The sequence below is a fragment of a genome, unplaced genomic scaffold, assembly GCF_019419815.1.
Source record: "Pyrus x bretschneideri cultivar Hongxiangsu unplaced genomic scaffold, Pyrus_bretschneideri_v1 Contig14, whole genome shotgun sequence".
NCBI lineage: Eukaryota > Viridiplantae > Streptophyta > Magnoliopsida > Rosales > Rosaceae > Pyrus > Pyrus x bretschneideri.
This window is the reverse complement of record NW_025999435.1, coordinates 4,654,272-4,670,752: the sequence shown is the minus strand read 5'-3', so window position 1 is coordinate 4,670,752 and position 16,481 is coordinate 4,654,272. Positions and strand designations below refer to the sequence as shown.

Below are 16,481 nucleotides of genomic sequence, written 5' to 3'. Positions count from 1 at the left end.
TTTGAGTTTTAACGATAAGGACAAAATAAAGGGTAAAGTGAATAGTACCATAATTGACTTTTATGTAAAAATATGATTTTTCATTAAAGTGAACAATATCATAAATTTTTCGTTAAAATTCTCATTTAATTAATTGGTCCCAACAATTTTTTTTCTTATCATAAAAACCAGTCATCAATAATGTAGTTTAGTACAGCAATGCAGTGACGTTGTAAAAGACTAGAAAATTATTTAGTTTTGCAAAACATCAATTTCAAATTAAATAACTAATTAATCAGCACCAATCAAACGTTACGATTGTCAAAGTTAACAGACGGCAAGACGGAAAACCGCAAACGTCAATCGCCACTCCGCAGTACCATCTGATGATATCCGAACTCTTCCTGTGCAGAAATATCAATGTATCATAAAAAAAAAAAAAAACAACAAACAAAACAGTCAGCAATTATCCACTCGGGCCTTGCCACTTGTTTCGCTTCCTTCAAATACAAGAAAGAGCGGTGGTATTTCAGAAAATATCCTGAAGTCCAGGGGCTTTGTAGAGAAGAGGAAAGACCACCCCAGGTCAGTTCTGGCTTCTGCAGATAAACCAGACATGAAAACCAGAGCAAATGCAACAAGAAACAGCAACACATCACACAGATATCTTCCATTTGCTCTGATCTCAGAAACCCAGAAAGTCACAGAAGAGAGAGAAAGCTAGAGAGAGAGAGAGAGAGAGAGAGAGAGAGAGAGAGAGAGGAAGAAGAAAATATGTGACTGTAAATGCAATTCAACTCAGATCGGAAGAGGAAAGGAAGGCAGAAAAGCAGAATCTGAGAGGAATCAATTCCTCATCAATTTCAAAAGCACTTTTAAATTCAAACCCAAATGTTAATTGTTCAAATACCCAATTAGTTCTACATGTTATCACCAAACCAAACCACCAACTTGATCATTTCCAAGCAACCCAGACCTGGAAATCACCAAGCCAAGCAGCACAATCCCACCAAATTCACACCCAATTCAAATTCCATGAGGAACCCATCTCTTACAATCCTGCAATGAACCACACACCTTCCACTTTATCCCACTCTCCCACACTCTCCTCTCTCCACCACCACCCGATTCACTTCCACCGCCATAGCCACACTGCTTTCAATTCCGGCCCTTCTTCTTCGTTTCTGTATTCTGCTTCACTTGCAATCATTCCCTTCGCCACCCGATCACTGGTTCTGAAGCTTTTCCGCCATTTCCGCTGTGCCCATTTGCTCAGAGTCCACTGCCGCTTGATTGTCCTCTTCTTTTTGCCTTCCCTTTACTTCATCACCAGTTCCCGCCGCTCTTTCGCTCTCGATTTCCTCTCTGTGATCGCTTTCTCGGCGGCCCTTTTGATTTCTCTCAACATTGCACTTCCCCGTTTTGTTTCGACTCGGTTGTTTCTTTCCCGCTCTTTGCCAATCAAGCTTTGTTCGTCTTCCTGCGTCTCTAAGCCCGCTCAGCCTGTTCTTTGGTCAATTGGATCGAAGCCAAAGTTGGACAAAAAGCCGAATTCGGGGTCTTGGGTGCAGGTGTATAGTAATAAGGATGTTTATGAGGGTGAATTTGATAAAGGAAAATGTTCAGGAAGTGGGGTTTATTACTATCATATGAGTGGGAGGTATGAAGGTGATTGGGTGGATGAGAAGTATGATGGTTATGGTGTGGAGACTTGGGCCAGAGGTAGCAGGTATCGCGGGCAGTATAGGCACGGCTTGAGGCATGGAATTGGGGTGTATAGGTTCTTCACCGGTGATGTTTATGCCGGAGAGTGGTCTAATGGGCAGTGTCATGGGTGTGGCATACATACTTGCGAGGATGGAAGTCGGTATGTTGGGGAGTTTAAGTGGGGTGTCAAACATGGACTTGGTCATTATCAATTCAGGTAAAAGCTTACTGTCTTCCTTAACATATATGAAGTGAATGGATATGTGTTTCGATTTCCATGTTCTTGTCTATGATATTGATGTTTGGAATTGAACACTGATTCATCTAGTTGCCTTGTTGTTCTATGTGGTATGGTAGGGTTTTAGTTACACAGTACTAGGATGACCGATTTGAAATGTTTTTGTACCTCTCTCAGTTACTAGGTTGTTAAGATATTAAGTCAATTATGTGGTCTTGTCATCTGGTATGCAATTTTTGGGCTAGCTAGGTCTAAATAAGGTTTGAGCCTTTAAGGTATCATGTGCTTAATGGAATTGTTATACATTTTGCACCAAGTTTAGTGACTTGTTGATTTTTGTCTCTGTAGTTAAGTATTTGTTTTTACATTCATGAGTTTATAGATGCTCCGTGTGAAGTCAGTCGGGCCTTCAGTTGGATTTTTCGTTGTTCTTTTGCATAATTACCAAAACAATCAAGGGTGCAGGTTATTAGGGTTCAAATGTGGGTATTGGCTAGCATCATATTAGAATACATAGATTAAATGGTCAGCATCATGGTGTTTGGAACTATCTCATACTTTTTTTGCTATTTCATTCTCCGGCACATTATCTACAGGGTCTCAGTAATCTAATATTTATTTTATATTTTAATATAAACAAGACACTTTGGATTTTGACTACTGTTCTTATACTTGGTTAAATTCGAAAGGAAAACTGATCTAGTTTCACTCCTTTCAATTTCATATACATGTGTGTGGGCGCTTGCATCTGTGTTTGTCTCACACATGTTAAGAATACTTGTTCCTCTGATATGCTAGTGAAAGTTAAATTCGCAAGCACAGGGCTGATTTGGTATATATGATAACGCAGAAATGGTGACACATATGCTGGGGAATATTTTGCGGACAAGATGCACGGTTTTGGAGTTTATCAGTTTGGGAATGGCCATCGATATGAAGGAGCCTGGCATGAAGGTAGAAAGCAGGGACTTGGCATGTACACTTTCAGGAATGGGGAAACACAATCTGGTCACTGGCAAAACGGGGTCCTAGATATTCCCAGTGCGCAAAATACCCAACCTGGATCTTCTTATTCTGCCAACCATGCCAAAGTGCTTAATGCAGTCCAGGTAATTGTCTTTTATAGTCCTTGTGGTATCAGTATTTCATTGGAACAAATTCTACTGTAAATGTGTTGGTCTACAACCATAAATATTTAGTAGGTAAATAGTCGTTTTGATTTGCTTAACTGTGTTTTGTATTGTATGTTGTTGACTTGATTATCAATTCAAGTTTACAGACATTTGATTTTAGGTAAATATCGTACTGAAAAACTGGAAATAATTCTTTTATTTTTTGACATCAACCATGATAGCATTTTTGTCGTAGTTTGTTGGAAGTTTGTGCATAGATGAATTATTCCAACGCCTACTACAGATTTCATCAGTCCTTAGAGTTAGACCGCCGTTTTTCTCTTGACCTTACACTACCTGAGCTTTTCCTCTAAAATGACAGTTCTGCAATAGAAATACTCGGTGTTGATTTACGTGAAGACTGAATGCAAAACCTTAATTATTTGATTTGAACAAGCACTTACCAGTTACCGCAACTATATGAGTTTCTTACTGAATGCCATCTTATGAGCAGGAAGCACAGAGAGCTGCTGAGAGAGCATATGCAGTGGCCAAAGTAGAAGAAAGGGTGAACCGAGCTGTAGCGATAGCTAATAAAGCAGCAATTGCTGCACGAGTTGCGGCTGTAAAGGCTGTGCAAAAACAAGTACACCCATTGTAACAATGACAGCAGCGGCACTACCCGCATTCACCTGATGTTCCGATCAATCACCCATCATGATTGTGTGACAAAGCCACACAAGCAAAACTACCGCGTAAATCAGTAAATGGGTTTGTTTTTCTTCTCTTCTACTTGGTGTCTTTGCTCCTGCAATTATTTTGATGGGGAATGCGAGGTACATACCTGGAACCACATTCAGTCAACTATAGTTATGGCTGATTGAGGAGCAGGCCGGTTTTCGCCTTTTTTTTAACCTTCTGGCCTTTCAGCATTATGTACATATGATGAGTAAGAGTGCAAGTTATAGACCAAGGTTTGTGATTCTACGTTTTTGCTTCCTATTGTAAACGTTACTGGTTATTGTTATATATGTAATTTTGCCTGGATGAACTCGAGCCATGAATATTCTATAACGACTCTATATTCGATTGGGGTGTGATATCCACTCTATTTTACTTCTCACACACTTTTAATTTTCGACCATCGGATCGGATGAATTGAAGAAGAACAACGGGCATAAATTATCAAGGATGTGTAAGAAGTAAAATAGGGTGTGTGGATAGCACACCCCTATTCGACTATAAGTACGAAATACATCAAAAAGAAAATTAATACAGGATCGTATTTCCGTTTACACATTGTAGGATTGACAACTAGGGGTTTTTTTTTTTTTTTTTTTTTTTTTTTTAATTCATAGAACTGGTTTTTCCTTCACCTACGGCGTTCATCAATTATAATCTAATAAGATAAAGCCAATCCGCATCCGGTTGTTGGATTGAATGGTGACTTTTCCAATCCAATCCACTCCGACTAGAGTTGAGGGCCTTGTTAGGTCTCTAGGATTGGATCTGAATGAATAACTCGCTATGTTTCAAGTAATAACGAAGATAGAGGTGGATGGGTCTTCAGTTCGAGGGGATTAGGAGAGAGTTGTACTGGCGTTTTCAGACTTTCAGTATCATCACCGTTTGGTTTCATAACAATCCGATGTAAGAGTAGCTGGGCCAGAAGCAGCAAATGGATTGCGGCACCTGACCACTACAGAGTTGGTATAAGATAGCAAGACATGCGAACATTAAAGACGGAAAAAAGAGATTGCGGCACCTAAGTCGGTCTCCATGGACTACCGTGGCATCCGATTGATCCGGTCTCCATGGACTGCTATGGCATCCGACAAATCGAAGACCATTGAGAGCGGAACACCCTTCTGCAGAATCTACTTGTTCATTGCTCAAGGGCGGCAGTTTGAGGCACATGATCCGTCCGAGATTAGTTCAGACCGACGTCAGCGTTTGAAGTATTGCCGTGCAGGTCACTGTTGGATGCAAAGCTAAAGAGACCAGAGCTGCTCAGGGTTGGATGCAAGCTTAAAGTTTGCGCTCAGCAAAAGAGATGACATAACTTGCAGTATCAAACAGAAATCCAGAAACAATTAAATTGCACTCCGAATTCAAAGATGGCCGCTAAAATCTCAGATTAAACATACTACAACGAGTCAACATTTTCATCTAACTTGTTCGAAACAATATAATGAAATACAAGGAGAACCACATCCCCAAAACTGTTTGGAATATCCATAGCTGCAAATGCTCAAAACGTAGTAGAGGTCACAACAGCAGGCTTAACTCTCGGTTTGCTCCCTCAGCCTTCTAATGGTGCTCCTAACCGTCACAGCACTAGCAGTGCTGTTTAAAATTACGGAATGATCATTTAGTTAATTACGCGAACAGAAAATTCAAGAAAAGTGAGAAAGCAGTGAAAAAGGGTTCTTACTTCAAAGTATAGGCACCGCCTGCCTTCACTTTTCCGCAGTCCTTGCATCCCCAAATTCCAACGGCCTTTCTCTTCACAGCATACTACATGGAAATGAAAAATTTAATCATGTTTCCTCAGACTAGAGAGACAAATAGTTGACAAAATACAACCACAATACCTTGCCACAGAATTCACAGAAATACTTGCTGTGCTGGCTAACTTCCATTTTCTTAATCTGCTTACGCAGACTGGCACCGTAACGGGTTCCTGTAATAAGAGGCGGAAGACTGAATCGTAAACACTTCAATCTAGAATCAGATCAAAACGTCACAAATGCGAAACATATCTACTCAAAGAATTTCTTAACAAATCTGAATGTTGTATTGTTGTGTATAATTTCCACCAAAACCATTTGACGCACATGAACACACATTTCCCTTACCAACGAAACTAAAACAGAAAACGAACAAAAATAAAAGACGGTTCAATTTCCAATCCCAAATTCGGTTTTACATACTACATATTGGCTGCGAGGTAACTATAACTAGCTCTTGTATTGCAAAAATGAAAATCAATTATTCAGGCATACAATCACAACATAAACCGCGTCTCGGCCAAGTTAAACCTACTAGAGCAAATAAATTTCACACCGATACACGACCATGAGACGAGCAATTAAATTACAGAATAATGAGTAATTTCAGAGATCGCAACATAACAGAGAACAGATTGCATTACAACAAAAGCATTAAGATTTAAGTAAAACAAATGGAACTTAGCTTACCATATTTCCCAACAATACCGGCCTTCTTCGTCCTCTTAGTCTGAAACACACAAAACATTCATTCCTTTAAACACAGCGGACATAACTACCAAATCAACATAACTTTTTCTTGTTTAGAGGTAGCTCAAAACACCTAACTATTTTTTATCGTTTAATTCCACAAAAAATATAAGCCCATATCACTACAACATTTTCCCAGAAAACTAAAACAACAAACAAATTTCTGAGGAAACAAACAGTGGATGGATTCATACACATATATATATATATAGAGAGAGAGAGAGAGAGAGAGAGAGAGAGAGAGAGAGAGAATAAAGCAATACCATTGTTATGGATTGGAGGGTCTGCTGGCTGTGAAGGGCTGAAGCGGCTGGTACTTTCTTCTTCTCAGAGCAAATAGAGAAACCCTAATTTGCTTTGTTCGGATTTATAGAGCCCCTCAAAAGGAGCAAATGGGCCAACTTTAAAACGGGTCATACCAACTGGGTCCATAATCAATAATGGGTTGGTTAAAGGCCCAAACGCAGAGAGAAATTTCTCAGAATCTCCTATTGAACCAAGAGATTTGAATGTGTTTTTATAAAGAGTAATGCTAGGAAGATAAAATTCACGAACTAAATTATGTGTCATCAATGAGCATGTTTATCAACACGTAAGTAATAAAATAATCTTCAACTTTCATGTTCTTTAGTTTCTAAAATTTTGTCTCCAAATTTGGTATCTCTAACATTACTCTTTTATAAATTATTTGTTTGTTGGTACCATTCCTGACATGTTTGTGGAGAGATTTTGTTGTGGTGAATTAAGCAAATTGGTGGTTTATGTGACATCCCATATCGTCTAGGGGAGTGGATCTTGTACACCTTATATGTATATTATCATCTCTACCTAGCACGGGGCCTTTTGGGAGCTCATTAGCTTCGGAATTCATCGGAACTTCGAAGTTAAACGAGTTTGTGCGAGAGCAATCCCAGGATGGGTGCCCCACTGAGAAGTTCTCATGTGAGTTCCCAGAAACAAAACCATGAGGGAGTAGTCAGGGCCTAAAGCGGATAATATCGTGCTACAGTGGAGTCAAGCTTGGGATATGGTTGGGGCCCAGGCCGGAATGGGACAATTTGGTATCATAGCCAATCCCTGGCCAGATGTGTGCCGACGAGGACGTCGGGCCCCTAAGGGGGGTGGATTGTGACATCCCATATCGCTCAGGGGAGTGGATCTTGTAAGCCTTATATGTATAGTCTCATCTCTACCTAGCACAAGACCTTTTGAGAGCTCATTGGCTTCGGAGTTCATCAGAACTTCGAAGTTAAGCGAGTTCGCGCAAGAGCAATACCAGGATGGGTGCCCCACTAGGAAGTTCTCGTGTGAGTTCCCAGAAAAAAAACCGTGAGGGCGTAGTTGGGGCCTAAAGCGGACAATATTGTGCTACGGTGGAGTCGAGCCCGAGATGTGACAGTTTAGTATAATATTGATTGAATCATTGACATTCACTACACCAAATCAAAAGAAAATTCTTGAATAAGGAGTTATGGGACTTGTTAATATGGGGTCTTTTGAAGATCCATTATAAATCAATAAAAGTCTATTTTCGTATTTAGATCCAAATAAATAACTCACAAAAAAGCTCGAAAGAACATAGAGGCTCAAGGATGAGCCCGGTACAAGTCTCCGGACAAAAAAAGTAGTGGTTGGTAACTTTAAATCAAGCATAGAAATGCATCATACCTAGCCCCTGGCATCAGACGCCGAGCTTAGGCCACTGCTTTTAACCGCCACGGACCACTACTTCTAAATCAGTGTTTAAAATATCGATACAGGTGGAAATATTGATATGTAAATTTATGAAAATATCGATACATGTGAAAATATTAGTATGTGAATTTATGAAAATATTGATATATGTGAAAATATTGATATGTAAATTTATGAAAATATCAATACATGTGAAAATATTGGTATGTAAATTTATGAAAATATCGATGGATGTATCAACATCATTTTCCTTTGACAGAAATTATGAAAAGTTGCAATGGAATGGATATATCAACTCATTCAGATTTAAAATTAGAGAAAAATTTCTCAAACAAATTCAAAAGTTTAAAATTGCAATGGGCTCTGGCAAAATTTCTATTGCGAATCGGTAAACATTGTAGATATTTATTGATTTTCCAATATCTCGACGATACAGGATAAAGTTTGCATTTCACCGCCTTTCCATATTAATCCTTGATTTTTTAGATATTTCAACGGAAATATCAACAATACACAAGTCTAATCCAAAGTACCACTTGCCAGAACCGGAAGCAAGAGATGACTAAAAGTGGAACTTGAAGCTTCCCGAAACTGTTAGTTTAGTTCTTCAATGAAAATTGCCACCAAAGCTTCAAGATCCAGGAAGCTTTACAATCCCATGTATTATTGGCGACAAAACATTTAAAAGGGCTTTGCTTGATTTAGGGGCAAGTGTCAGTCTTATTCTGTATAAGAACATTTAAGCTAGGGGGAGATGAAACTTATTTCAATATCTTTGCAATTTACGAATCACTCAGAGAAATACCCAAGAGGCATTATTGAAGATGTACTTGTCAAAGTTGATCAATTTATCCTCCTAGCTGATTTCATTATTTTGAACATGGAAGAAATGGAGATCAAAGATTGTGAACTTCCTCTGATCCTAGGTTGACCCTTCATGGCGACTGTAGGTGGAAAGATTGAAGTTAAATCTGGTTTAGTAACCATGACTATGCAAGATATTACTATTGAGTTTCAGATGTTCGAAGCTTTGATAAAATCATTGGGAGCTTATGATTGTTTTAGTATTGACGTTGTGGATTATCTTGTCAAAAAGACTTTCATTAAGATAAGCATTGATGACCCTCTGGAAATATGCATCACACAACATGGCATGAAGTTTGAAAATGAAGAAAACGTAGTAGTTGAGGCAACACTCAATGCTGCAGCCATCTACCCACCTAGATGGCAACCGAAGTTTGAAACCTTGCCTCCATAAACCAAAATTTTCTGTCCATTATTGAGCCTTCAAAGCTAGAATTGAATCTTCTTCTTGATATGTTAAAATATGCATTCTTCTAAAACTCTTCTTCATTATAGCCTCTGATCTAAGTGCACGTAAGAACGAAAAACTACTATGGGTACTAAGAGAACACAAAACAACCTTGGAATGGACAATTGCCGACATTAAGGGGATCAACCCCTTCTATGTGCATGCATAAAATAGTACTTGAATAGAAATCAAAGCCATCCATAGAAAGCTCAAACGCGCCTCAATCCTTACATGAAAAAAGTGCTGCGTGCTGAAATTTTGAAATTGTTGGATGTTGGGGTCATATATCCAATCTTTTCCAGCAAATGGGTGAGTGCAGTACATGTAGTACCAAAACGATAATGTATTACTGCAATAAAGAATGAAAAAAATGAATTGATTCCTCAGAGAACGATCATAGGTTGGAGGGTGTGTATTGATTACAGAAAGATCAATGATGCAACAAGAAACGATCACTTCTCTTATCCCTTCGTTGATCAGATGCTCGAGAGACCTATAAGAAATCAATATTATTGTTTTCTTGATGGTTATTCCGGTTACAACCAAATTGTAATAGCTTTAGAAGATCAAGAAAATACAATTTCACATGCCTCTTTGGAACTTTCGCGTATAGACGAATGTCGTATAGATTATGCAATGCACCAGTGACTTTTCAAAGATACATGATGAGCATTTTTTTTTTTTTTTGACATGGTGGAACGAATTATTGAGGTACTTGTGGGTGACTTTTCGTCTTTGATTCCTATTTTGATGAATGCCTCCATAATCTGACACTAGTGCTAAAACATTGCCAAGAAACATGACCCGTCCCGTAGTGCCATCTATTGGTTGATTTGTTTCATCTTTGGGGGATTCATCCCTAAAGGAATCTGACCCATCCCGTAACACTTCTCTATTTTCATAGATGGAATCCACAAGAACCTTAAAAACATTGCAATCTTCTGTTTCCCATAAGAACTGTCTGTTAGTAAGCTTCTCCCCTTTATTCTTCATGCGTACTCTTTGCACATCCTTCCACCTACCACCATAGGTTTCATCCTCTTCATCGTTTCTTCCATCAATTGACCCAGTTTTCTTTTTGTGAATATCATCATGCTTGTCAAACACATTTTTTTCTCTACCATTTACGTATTCAATACCCTATTTTTCAATTCTTGGACTTATTTGTGAACAAGTTTGTTGTGCCACACTTTTAGAATTCTAGCCAAAATGAACAAGAACATCTTTCTTTCTATTAACTTCAGCATTTGTATCCAACCCAAGCCTTCTCTTTCTCGTTATACCAACATCCACTTTTCATTTCCCTTCCTAACCTCACTATCATTAAAAGTCTCCCCCTTCACCTCAATGTTATCATCCTCAGCACATTTCCCCTTATCCCCTTTCCTACTTCCCTTATTAACCTCATTACAATTAAAGTTGTCCCCCTTCTTCACTTCAACATTCTCATTCTCGACATGTTTCCTCTTTCTCACTCTCTTACTTTCATTAAAATGTTGCCCTTCTTTTCTCCTTTTCATTAACATATTCCCTTTTTCATCTCAATATCACATTCATCAATACATTGGCGCATCTTTACCTCAACATCACTTTCATTGCTCTACTGGTCTTATCCACGAGGTGAACTTGACTCCTTAGAAAACCCAGAATTTTCTGACCCTCCTAGGTCATAATCCTCATCATCTGAATGAACATTTTCCTCTTCACTAGACAAGAGTCTTTGTTTCATGTGAGCTATCAGAAGCAAAACATATTCCTCCTCCTTCTCATTCCTTGTCACCCAAATTAACCATGTTGGAATTATTATTCTCTAAATGAAGTGGACCAGATTTCTCAGTTTTCTTAGAGTCAAATTTAGATGTTTTTTCATTCTTTGAGCCAGCAATATGTACCACATCAAAATCCATTGGATCTTATAATTTTCTCTACACGAATCCTCACCATCATCAAACACATTTATAGATGAACCAGACCTCCATTTCTTAAATCCTTCACAAGATTTTCATTTCTCAATTTTTTCTTTGAGTTTAGCTTTTGTGGAGGGACCTGATGTGGCCTTATTGCCATCATCAAGATCATCTATAAGGACCTGTATTGGCCTCCTTAGCCTCATTAGAAACATCTAGTGATTCATAGGCTCTTGTCTCCTCATCACTCTCATCATAATCATCTACAAACACATACTCCATTGAACTTCCATACAACAATTTCTTCGAGCCATGAGTGGATTTTTGTTTTCAGACATCCTTCTCTTCCACATCTTTTACGGGTTGACTCACATTGGCCGACTCACCCACAAGATTATTCTTCCAGTTCTTGTCATAAAGCCCATTCCAGTACAACTCTTGACCTCACTTGATTCTATTTGCTAATGGCAAGCTCCTGTAATCCATCCTATCAACCTCAAAGATTCGCCTTTTTGACCCAAAACATAAAGAATTCCCAAAAAAGTCATCTTTTTGTTCACCAAAATCACAAAAAACACATGCACATAGACATACCTATAGATAAACACACAGAGAAAAGGAAAGAACATAAGGGAAAAAGAAGCAAGCTTTAACTTATTAACCACCAAAGATACAAACTTTTTCACCAAAGAAACGAAAAAATCCAGAAAGTTGTCTCTTTTATATCAAATCGGACACAAACATACATAAAAATTGTACAAAAACAGAAAACCGAGCAAGATGTAACCCAACTAAAAAACCCATAAAGATCCAAACTGTTTCACACAAAAATTGAAAATCGTTAGAAAGTCATATTGCGAACAATGACTTTACGTACCTATGTCTGTACCATAGTCATGTTCCGAGACATTTTATACCAAAACTTACGTACCGATACATTTGTACTAAAACTTATGTACTGATCCAATTGTACTGAAACTTATGTACCGATACAATTGTACTGAAACTTATGTGTCCATATGCTTGTACCGAAACTTATGTACTGATGCATTCGTACCAAAACTTACGTACAGATGCAATCGTACTGTTATGGTCCAGAGCACTTTGTTGCTTTGGCATGACCATATAGGACATCCCAGACATGACATGATGCGCCGTATCCTTAAATCATCACATGAGCATCATTTACCTTCATGCATTGGATTCTCACCATGCAAAGCGTGTTCTTTAAGGAAGTTGAATACTCAACCCTCGATTACAAAGATTATTCATGACCCTCCTAAGTTCCTTCAGAGGATTAAAGGGGATATTTGTGGACTTATCCAACCAACATGCAGACCATTTAGATATTTTATGGTGTTAGTTGATGCATCAACATGATGGTCACATGTTTGCCTATTGTCCACATTTTTTATAGGTTGACTCACACTGGCCGACTCACTCGCAAGATCATTCTTCTAGTTCTTGTCATAAAGCTCATTCCAGTATAACTCTTGACCTTGCCCGGTTCTCTTTACTACTGGCAAGCTCCTGTAGTGCATCCTATCAACTTCAAAGATCCGCCTTTTTAACCGAAAACATGAAAAATTCCCAAAAAAGTCATCTTTTTGTTCACCAAAATCACAAAAAAAAAAAAAAAAAACAAAAAACAAAAAAAAACATGCACATAAACATACTTATAGATAAACACACAGAGAAAAGGAAAGAAGATGAGGAAAAAAAAAGCAAACTTTAACTTATTAACCACCAAAGATACAAACTTTTTCAGCAAAGAAATGAAAAAATCCAGAAAGTCGTCTCTTTTATATCAAATCGAACACAAACATACACAAAAATTGTACAAAAACAAAAAACCGAGCAAGATGTAACCCAACTGAAAAACCCACAAAGATCCAAATTATTTCGCACAAAAATTGAAAATCGTTAGAAAGTCATACTGCGAACAATTACTTTATGTCAACCTACATCATTAGATCTGGTGGAACTAATCTCACAAGAACTAAGATTAAAGTAAAACTCGTCCCAAAGTTCCTTTTCTTCTAGCTTAATTTTTGGTTTCTCCGGTATGCTTGATTGCTTCGATCTAAAACTAAACTTCAATGGAAGAGTGGTAGTGTCATCTACTGGTTGATTTGTTTCATCTTTGGGGGCTTCTACCTAAAGGATCTGACTCTTCCCTGTAGCACTATCGGTCCTTATATATGGAATCCACAAGAACCCTAAAAACATTGCAGCTTGTTTCCCACAAACTGTCTGTTAGTAAGCTTTTCCTCTTTATTCTTTGTGCGTACTCTTTGCATATCATTCCACCAACCACCACATGTTTCATCATCTTCATCGTTTCTTCTATCAACAGACTCAGTTTTCTTTTCATGAATATCATCATGCTCGTCAAACATAGTTTTTCCTCTATCATTTACATATTCAGTACTCTCTTTTTTAATTCTTGGATTTATTTGTGAATGAATTCTTTGTGCCACACTTCTGGAATTCTAACCAAAATGAACATGAACATTTTTCTTTCTATTAACTTCAGCATTTGTATCCAACCCAAACCTTCTCTTTATCGTCATACCAACCTCTACTTTTTCATTTCCCTTCCTAACCTCACCATCATCAAAAGTCTCCCCCTTCACCTCAACGTTATCATCCTCAACACATTTCCTCTTATCCCTTTCCCACTTTCCATTTTAACCTCACTACCATTAAAGCTCTCCCCCTTCTTCACTTCAACATTCTCATCCTCGACGTGTTTCCCCTTTTCCACTCTCTTACTTTCATTAAAATGCTTCCCCTTCTTCACCTCATCAACACCTTCATCAGATTTCTTGTTTCTCTCTTTCTCAAGTCCCTTTTTAACATCCATTTGATCAGTATTATAAACCTTCATCACCACAACATTATCCTTAACACTTTCCCGTTTTTCTGCTTCCCATTTCTTTGCTTTCTTGTATTAACATTATTTCATTTCTTCACTTCAATATCACATTTATCAATACTTTGGCCTACCTTCACCTTAGCATCATTTTCATTGCTTTGCTGGTCTTCTCTACTAGTTGAACTTGACTCCTAAAAAAACCCAATTTTTTTTGCCTCTTCAAGGTCTTAATCTTCATCATCCGAATAAGAATTGTCATCTTCACTAGACAAGAGGTTCTCTGTTTCATATGAGCTATTAAGAGCAAAACCTCTTCCTCCTCATCTTCTCTTTCCTCTTCACCTAAATACACCATGTAGGAATAATTATTCTCTAAATCAAGTGTACCATATTTCTCAATTTTCTCAGAGTCAAATTTAGATGTTTTTTCATTCTTTGATTCAGCACTATGTACCTCATCAAAATCCATTGAATCACTATCAATTTCTCTACACGAATTCTCATAATCATCATACACATCTATAGATGAACTAGGACCTCCATTTCTTAAATCATTCATAAGATTTTTGTTTTCCAACCTTTTCTTTGAGTTTAGCTCATGTGGATGAATCTGTTATGGCCTCCTCACCATCATCAAAATCATCTATAGACATCTATTTCTTGGACTGGTTACTGGATTTTGGTTTCCCAAGCCTTTTCTTGTGTTTACTTAGTGCTAGTGGACTTGCATTGGCCTCCTCAGCCTCATCAGAAACATCCAGTGATTCATAGGCTCTCGCCTTATCCTCTCTCTCATCGTAATCATCTACAACACGTACTCCACTAAACTTCCAAATGATAATTTCTTTGAGCCATGAGTGGATTTTCGTTTCCGTGCGTTCTTCTTTTCAGCATCTCTTGTGGGTTGACTCACATTGGCCGACTCACCCGCATGATTATTCTTCCGGTTCTTGTCATAAAGCTCATTCCAGTACAACTCTTGACCTTGTCTGCTTCTCTTTGCTATTAGAAAGCTTCTGTAGTCCATCCTATCAACTTCAAACCTTCCACCTTTTCTATCCAAAACATGAAAACTTCCCAAAAAGTCAATTTTTGTTCACCAAAATCACAAAAACACATACACATTGACATACATATACATATACACATAAAGACAAGGAAACAACATGAGGGATAAAAGAAAATAGAAAACAGAGCAAGATGTAACCTAACTGAAAACCCCATAAGGATCCAAACTTTTTCGCCCAAAAATTGATATCATCAAAAAGTCAGCTCATTTTCCTCGAATCACAGACACGCACGCATAAAAATTACATTACACAAAGATTACATTCACGCACACACACACACACACACACACACACACATATATATATATATATATACACCCAAAAATAGCAAAAGACAGAGAAATAGAGATAAAGTGAGAGAGAGATAGAGGAAGAGAGTAAGAGAGGGAGAGAAACTTGCCTGCAACAATGGGGGAGTCTGCAAAGGGAAATGAAGATGAAGGAGATTTGTGGTAAAATCGGAAGAAGGGCACCAAGGGGACAAAGTGTTTCAGAGCATGCATGCTAGAGAAAGAGAGAGTTTTGGCCCCTTGTCAATTTTTGGTCTTTTTTATTCTTACTATGTCTGGGGAGAGAGAGTTTGTGAAAGAAGGTCAAAATTCGGTGAAAACTCCACCGTCTCTGGGATACCAGGTTAGCATTCCATATAAGTATACCGACCCAATCACAGCTGCCAACCACCTCTCCCACCTTTTCCTTTTCCTTTTCCAAGCGCAAACCCTTTGTCTTCCCTATTCTCTATGATGCTCACAAATCACAACCACAAGCCCTCCATTCCTCTTTCTCCTTAATTTCTCTCCCTCAATTAAAAATCCATGATCATTGGTCCCTTACTTCATCAAAATGTGCAGCTATAGTCCTCTACGTCAACTCCGTTAGCACTTCCATCAAAATGAGTCACGTGCGTGGCACGTGAAGCTGAATCAATGGGTAAATATGAAAAATCAAATGAGAAAAATTGTAGCAATGATCCCTTAACTTTAACTCAATTGGAGAAATAGTCCCTCAACTTTAACCTAATTAGAGAAATAATCCATCAACTTTAACCCAGTTGTAGTAATGGTCCTTTCAACATGACTCATTTTGACAGAATTCTGATGAAGTTGAGGAAAATGACTATAGATGCACATTTTGATGAGTTAAGGACCAATAGTCATAATTTTTAGTTAATGGATCATTGCTTTAATTTGATTAAAATTGAGGGACCATTGCTACAACTTTCTTTTTTTTTCCTATTACTTTTGATTGTACTTTGCTTTGATCTTCTATTTCCCGATGTGATATCTTATTAAACTAATTTAATTTATTGAAGGAGAAATTTGT

General features: G+C 38.0%; 2 protein-coding genes across 2 annotated transcripts; one reads left to right on the top strand and one right to left on the bottom strand.

Moving 5' to 3' along the window:
- The first annotated feature begins 834 nt into the window (after positions 1-834).
- Positions 835-4,083, top strand: LOC125475250. Its single transcript, XM_048579880.1, has 3 exons — positions 835-1,903; positions 2,775-3,033; positions 3,551-4,083. Exons 1-3 carry the CDS (start codon positions 1,044-1,046, stop codon positions 3,695-3,697), a joined length of 1,266 nt encoding a protein of 421 aa, XP_048435837.1. The 5' UTR covers positions 835-1,043; the 3' UTR covers positions 3,698-4,083.
- Positions 4,084-5,118: 1,035 nt separating this feature from the next.
- On the bottom strand, positions 5,119-6,681 carry LOC103966887 (60S ribosomal protein L37a). Its single transcript, XM_009380111.3, has 5 exons — positions 6,560-6,681; positions 6,237-6,276; positions 5,631-5,719; positions 5,471-5,553; positions 5,119-5,382 (listed from the first exon to the last, which is right to left on the bottom strand). Exons 1-5 carry the CDS (start codon positions 6,560-6,562, stop codon positions 5,319-5,321), a joined length of 279 nt encoding a protein of 92 aa, XP_009378386.1. The 5' UTR covers positions 6,563-6,681; the 3' UTR covers positions 5,119-5,318.
- Between the last annotated feature and the right edge of the window lie 9,800 nt (positions 6,682-16,481).

What these genes read in the sequence shown, in the direction of transcription:
- LOC103966887 (XM_009380111.3), bottom strand. An exon ending in TCTGTGAATTCTGTGGCAAG is followed by an intron (nt 5,554 to 5,630) that starts GTATTGTGGTTG and finishes ATTTCCATGTAG; the next exon opens with TATGCTGTGAAGAGAAAGGC. An exon ending in GGCGGTGCCTATACTTTGAA is followed by an intron (nt 5,383 to 5,470) that starts GTAAGAACCCTT and finishes AATTTTAAACAG; the next exon opens with CACTGCTAGTGCTGTGACGG.
- LOC125475250 (XM_048579880.1), top strand. Translation starts at nt 1,044, where the DNA reads ATGAACCACACACCTTCCACTTTATCCCACTCTCCCACACTCTCCTCT. An exon ending in CTTGGTCATTATCAATTCAG is followed by an intron (nt 1,904 to 2,774) that starts GTAAAAGCTTAC and finishes ATGATAACGCAG; the next exon opens with AAATGGTGACACATATGCTG. An exon ending in AAGTGCTTAATGCAGTCCAG is followed by an intron (nt 3,034 to 3,550) that starts GTAATTGTCTTT and finishes TCTTATGAGCAG; the next exon opens with GAAGCACAGAGAGCTGCTGA.